The sequence below is a fragment of the Sinocyclocheilus anshuiensis genome, unplaced genomic scaffold (genome assembly GCF_001515605.1).
Source record: "Sinocyclocheilus anshuiensis isolate Anshui unplaced genomic scaffold, SAMN03320099.WGS_v1.1 scaffold140, whole genome shotgun sequence".
Lineage (NCBI taxonomy): Eukaryota > Metazoa > Chordata > Actinopteri > Cypriniformes > Cyprinidae > Sinocyclocheilus > Sinocyclocheilus anshuiensis.
Window position 1 is genome coordinate 2,039,640 of NW_015554147.1, and position 3,650 is coordinate 2,043,289.

Genomic DNA, 3,650 nt, shown 5'->3' on the forward strand with positions numbered 1-3,650 from the left:
CGGTCAGTCAGTCACGTGTGTGTAGGATGGCCGAACTTAAGGAGCTGCCCCTGGAACTTACGCGATCGGCAACCGGACGTTTTTTTCTCATTGCAACTCGTCTCTGTTCTGAACTTGCACAAACTGCGTTGCAATGCAATCATTTTCCAAAATGTCATTTATGTGAAGTCTGTAAACACCCGTTAACACAGGCCAGAGACGCTGAATACGGACACAAAGAGAAAAATACTGCAGCAGGCAGATCACTCACTGTTCATGATGCACGAACTATTGGAAGAAAATCCTCAATATTGATTTGGGGGTTTTGATATTTTTGCTTAAGGTTATCATACCGTCAAAATCTCATACCGGCCCATTCACACTTTACTCAAACAAACCGCACTAACAGAGCAATCGCACCAGGGTTCGTTTTAATCGAACCAAATATGCCAAGTGTGAACGCACCCTTTTGTTGGGGTGTTCGGTGAGTTCTGTCACGATATATATGTCATTCAAGCCGACCAATCAGGTTGTGAACGTATCACTATGCCTTTAGGTTCACTGTCTTTAGGTTCGCTGTCAAAAATGCCAATGTGAACGCTAAGCGGACCAGGACCAAATGTATCATTTTCCTTTTTGGTCCGGACCAAATGAACCAATCGAACCGAACTACAAGTGTGAACACACCCTTAGAATGCTTTGTAATAATACATACAGCATTCTGAGACATCCACCATTATGACTTCCAAAAATTCAACAGCATTGCCTTTCTGTATGCTGTAAATTGGGACAGAGAGTTGGAAAGAGATCTTGAGCCTAAGAGGCTCTGACTCATCACTTGAACAGATGTGAATTCAGCAGATGCAGGCACTGTTGAAGGGTTTCATTAGATCAGCTTCATCTGGCAGGAAGCGAGAGAAAGAGAGAGAGAGATGATGTATGACACAAATAAAGCCCTGAATGTGGATGTACATTGTAGATTTTTTTCATAATATCAGTTTGAATTCATTTGATATTAATTGACTTAGACTCTAGGGGAGGAGGCAGTAAAGCAAGCCAGTCAGATCAGATTGAAGCTTGTTGTTCTCAAACATTGCTATTTTTATGTACAATATGCATCAGATGGTCTGTTCAAAGTCCATGGAAATGCCATCTAAAGCTGAGAGTGGCTCGAATTAAAAAACACCGCAAGAAAGCATTCACATATATTTTTGTCAGTATGGGAAACAATAAGCTTTGTTTTGCTTTGAAATATTGCTGTTGTTATATAGCATAGCCTTTGTTTCATCACCACTGCTTTGGTGTGTGATTAAAGATAGCTGTCTGGTATTTGTTTTATATTGCATGAATGCAATCATGATCACTCGATAGATTTTTATTATTAATAGATCACATGGTCTGTTTCTGCAAACCTCACATGCTTTTCCAGCCAGCTGTCTTTCACCCGCTTCCTCTTTGACAAAGGTTTCCATGGCGACAGGAGTCAGAGGGGTCAGCACCTTTTTAAGGAACAGCTAGGAAGGGGGAGGGACTCTGGGGTTACTTTATGGGGGACTAAATTAACCTGTGTGCATGTGAGGGGCCATTTATAAATGGAGCTGATCATTGTGGCTTTACTTATTTAGGGGTGTTTGCTAAGTCAAGCCTCATTATTATGACCTCTTTTGACATGAGCTGGTAAGCAACTATTTAGCAACCACTCAGGACACCCTAGCAACTGCTGAGCAATCACTTAGCAATGCCATAGAAATCCCCAGCCAGAACACAATAGCAAACGCTTACACTAACAACCACTCAGAACACCTTAGCAACCACCTAGCGATGTCATAGCAACCACCAGAACACAATAGCAAATGCTCTGGCAACCAGCCGGAACACAATTAGCAAAACTGCTTCGCAATCAACTAGTAATGCCATAGAAATCACCAGAAAGAACACAATAGCAAATGCCTAGAAATGCTGTGGCTTCCAGCCTAAACACTATAGCAACCGCATGCGCTAACAATCAGTCAGAACACCTTAGTAACCGTAAAGCAACCACCTAGTGATGCCATAGCAACCACCAAAACAATATTGCAACCTCGTGCGCTAATCACTCAGAACACCTTAGCAACCACCTAGCGAATAGCGATGCCTTAGAAACAACCAGAAAACAATAGCAAATGCTCTGGCAAGCAGCCAAAACACTATAGCAACCACTTGCACTAACAACCACTTAGAACACCTTAGAAACCACCTAGGGATGTCATAGGAACCACAAAGACACAATAGCAAATCCCTAGCAACCACCCAGAACACCCTAGCAACTGCTTAGCAATTGCCTAGCAATGCCATAGAAATGGGAGAACACTATAGCAACTGCTTGCATTAACAACCAATAAGAACACCTTAGCAATTGTAAAGCAACCACTTAGCAATGCCATATAACCACCCGAAAACATTAGAAAATGCTATGGCAACCAGCCAAAACACTATAGCAACCATTTGCACTAACACACCCTCAGAACATCTTAGCAACCAGAACGCAATAGCAAATCCATCGCAACCAGCTAGAACACTATAGCAACTCTCTGCGCTAACAACCACTCATAACACCTTAGCAACCACCTAGCGATGCCATAGCAGTCAACAGAACACAACAGCAACCTAGCAACCAGCTAAATCACCATAGCAACTGCATAGAAAAGGCAAAACTGACATTTTCTTCAGTCTAGTTTCTTTATGTATTCTTATTATACGGTAGTTGCTCTCGAACAAAACCATATTACTGGTTTAAACGATTAAGCAAAAATCAAATTAAAGAGGATTTTGTTATCCGTGACAACAGACTACAATGCTTTCTTTTATATTTCGAGTGAAACTCATGTTTATTTGTTATTCTGGTGAAACATTTTAATAGACCTGTTGTTTCTTTATGTCTCTGCAGGGTGGTGAAGGAGGAGATATCTGATGACAACGCCAAACTACCGTGTTTCAACGGACGTGTTGTGTCATGGGTGAGTTAGCGTTCACACACACAAACACACACACACACACACACACACACACACACACACACACACACACACACACAGACAGATCTTCCCTCATCTCATTTCTCCTGCTTGTGTTTCATTAACTTCAGAATGTAACAGGGCCCTGCGTCTCGATGTTGCTGGTAAAGTTTTGATTAGAAGGCCCAGGTGTGAGGGAGTCTCTGAGCACAGGAGCTCAGAGATCAGTCGGTCAGGCGTGAGTGTGTGTTTGGATCCGTTAAATTGAGCGCAAGAGTTGAGCGCAAGGAGCAAAAACATCTGCTCCTCTGCTGTCTGTCTTAGAGACACGGGAGAGAATATACTTAAGTGTGAACTGAATGTAATTAAATGAAAATGTACTATAGTTTAAATTTATATTAAAGGCAATTAGTTGAACTTAAAGAGGAAGTGGAAGTGAAACAGTCAGTCAAGTTTACATTATTTAAGAAACTGATGGCTAATGGCGCAAATCAACCCCATGACAAGCTGTGGTACTGCAAGATGGCGGCATCCTTGCTCCAAAAGCTATAGCAAAACATCCTTTTTCTTTAAAATGGTTACATTAATCATGTTTGTTATATATATTTTAATCAAAGTGGAAATCACTTTACTAAATAATGTAAACTTGACTGACTGCTTCACTTCCACTTTAATTGA

General features: G+C 41.3%; 1 protein-coding gene across 1 annotated transcript in view; it reads left to right on the top strand.

Annotated features, from left to right (window-relative positions):
• The window catches only part of LOC107670590 (segment polarity protein dishevelled homolog DVL-3-like), a 34,700-nt gene that overhangs the window by 8,586 nt on the left and 22,464 nt on the right, over positions 1–3,650 (top strand). The window contains exon 2 of the mRNA XM_016463230.1: positions 2,906–2,975. Coding sequence (XP_016318716.1) covers positions 2,906–2,975 — 70 coding nt within the window. The remainder of the gene's footprint in view (positions 1–2,905; positions 2,976–3,650) is intronic.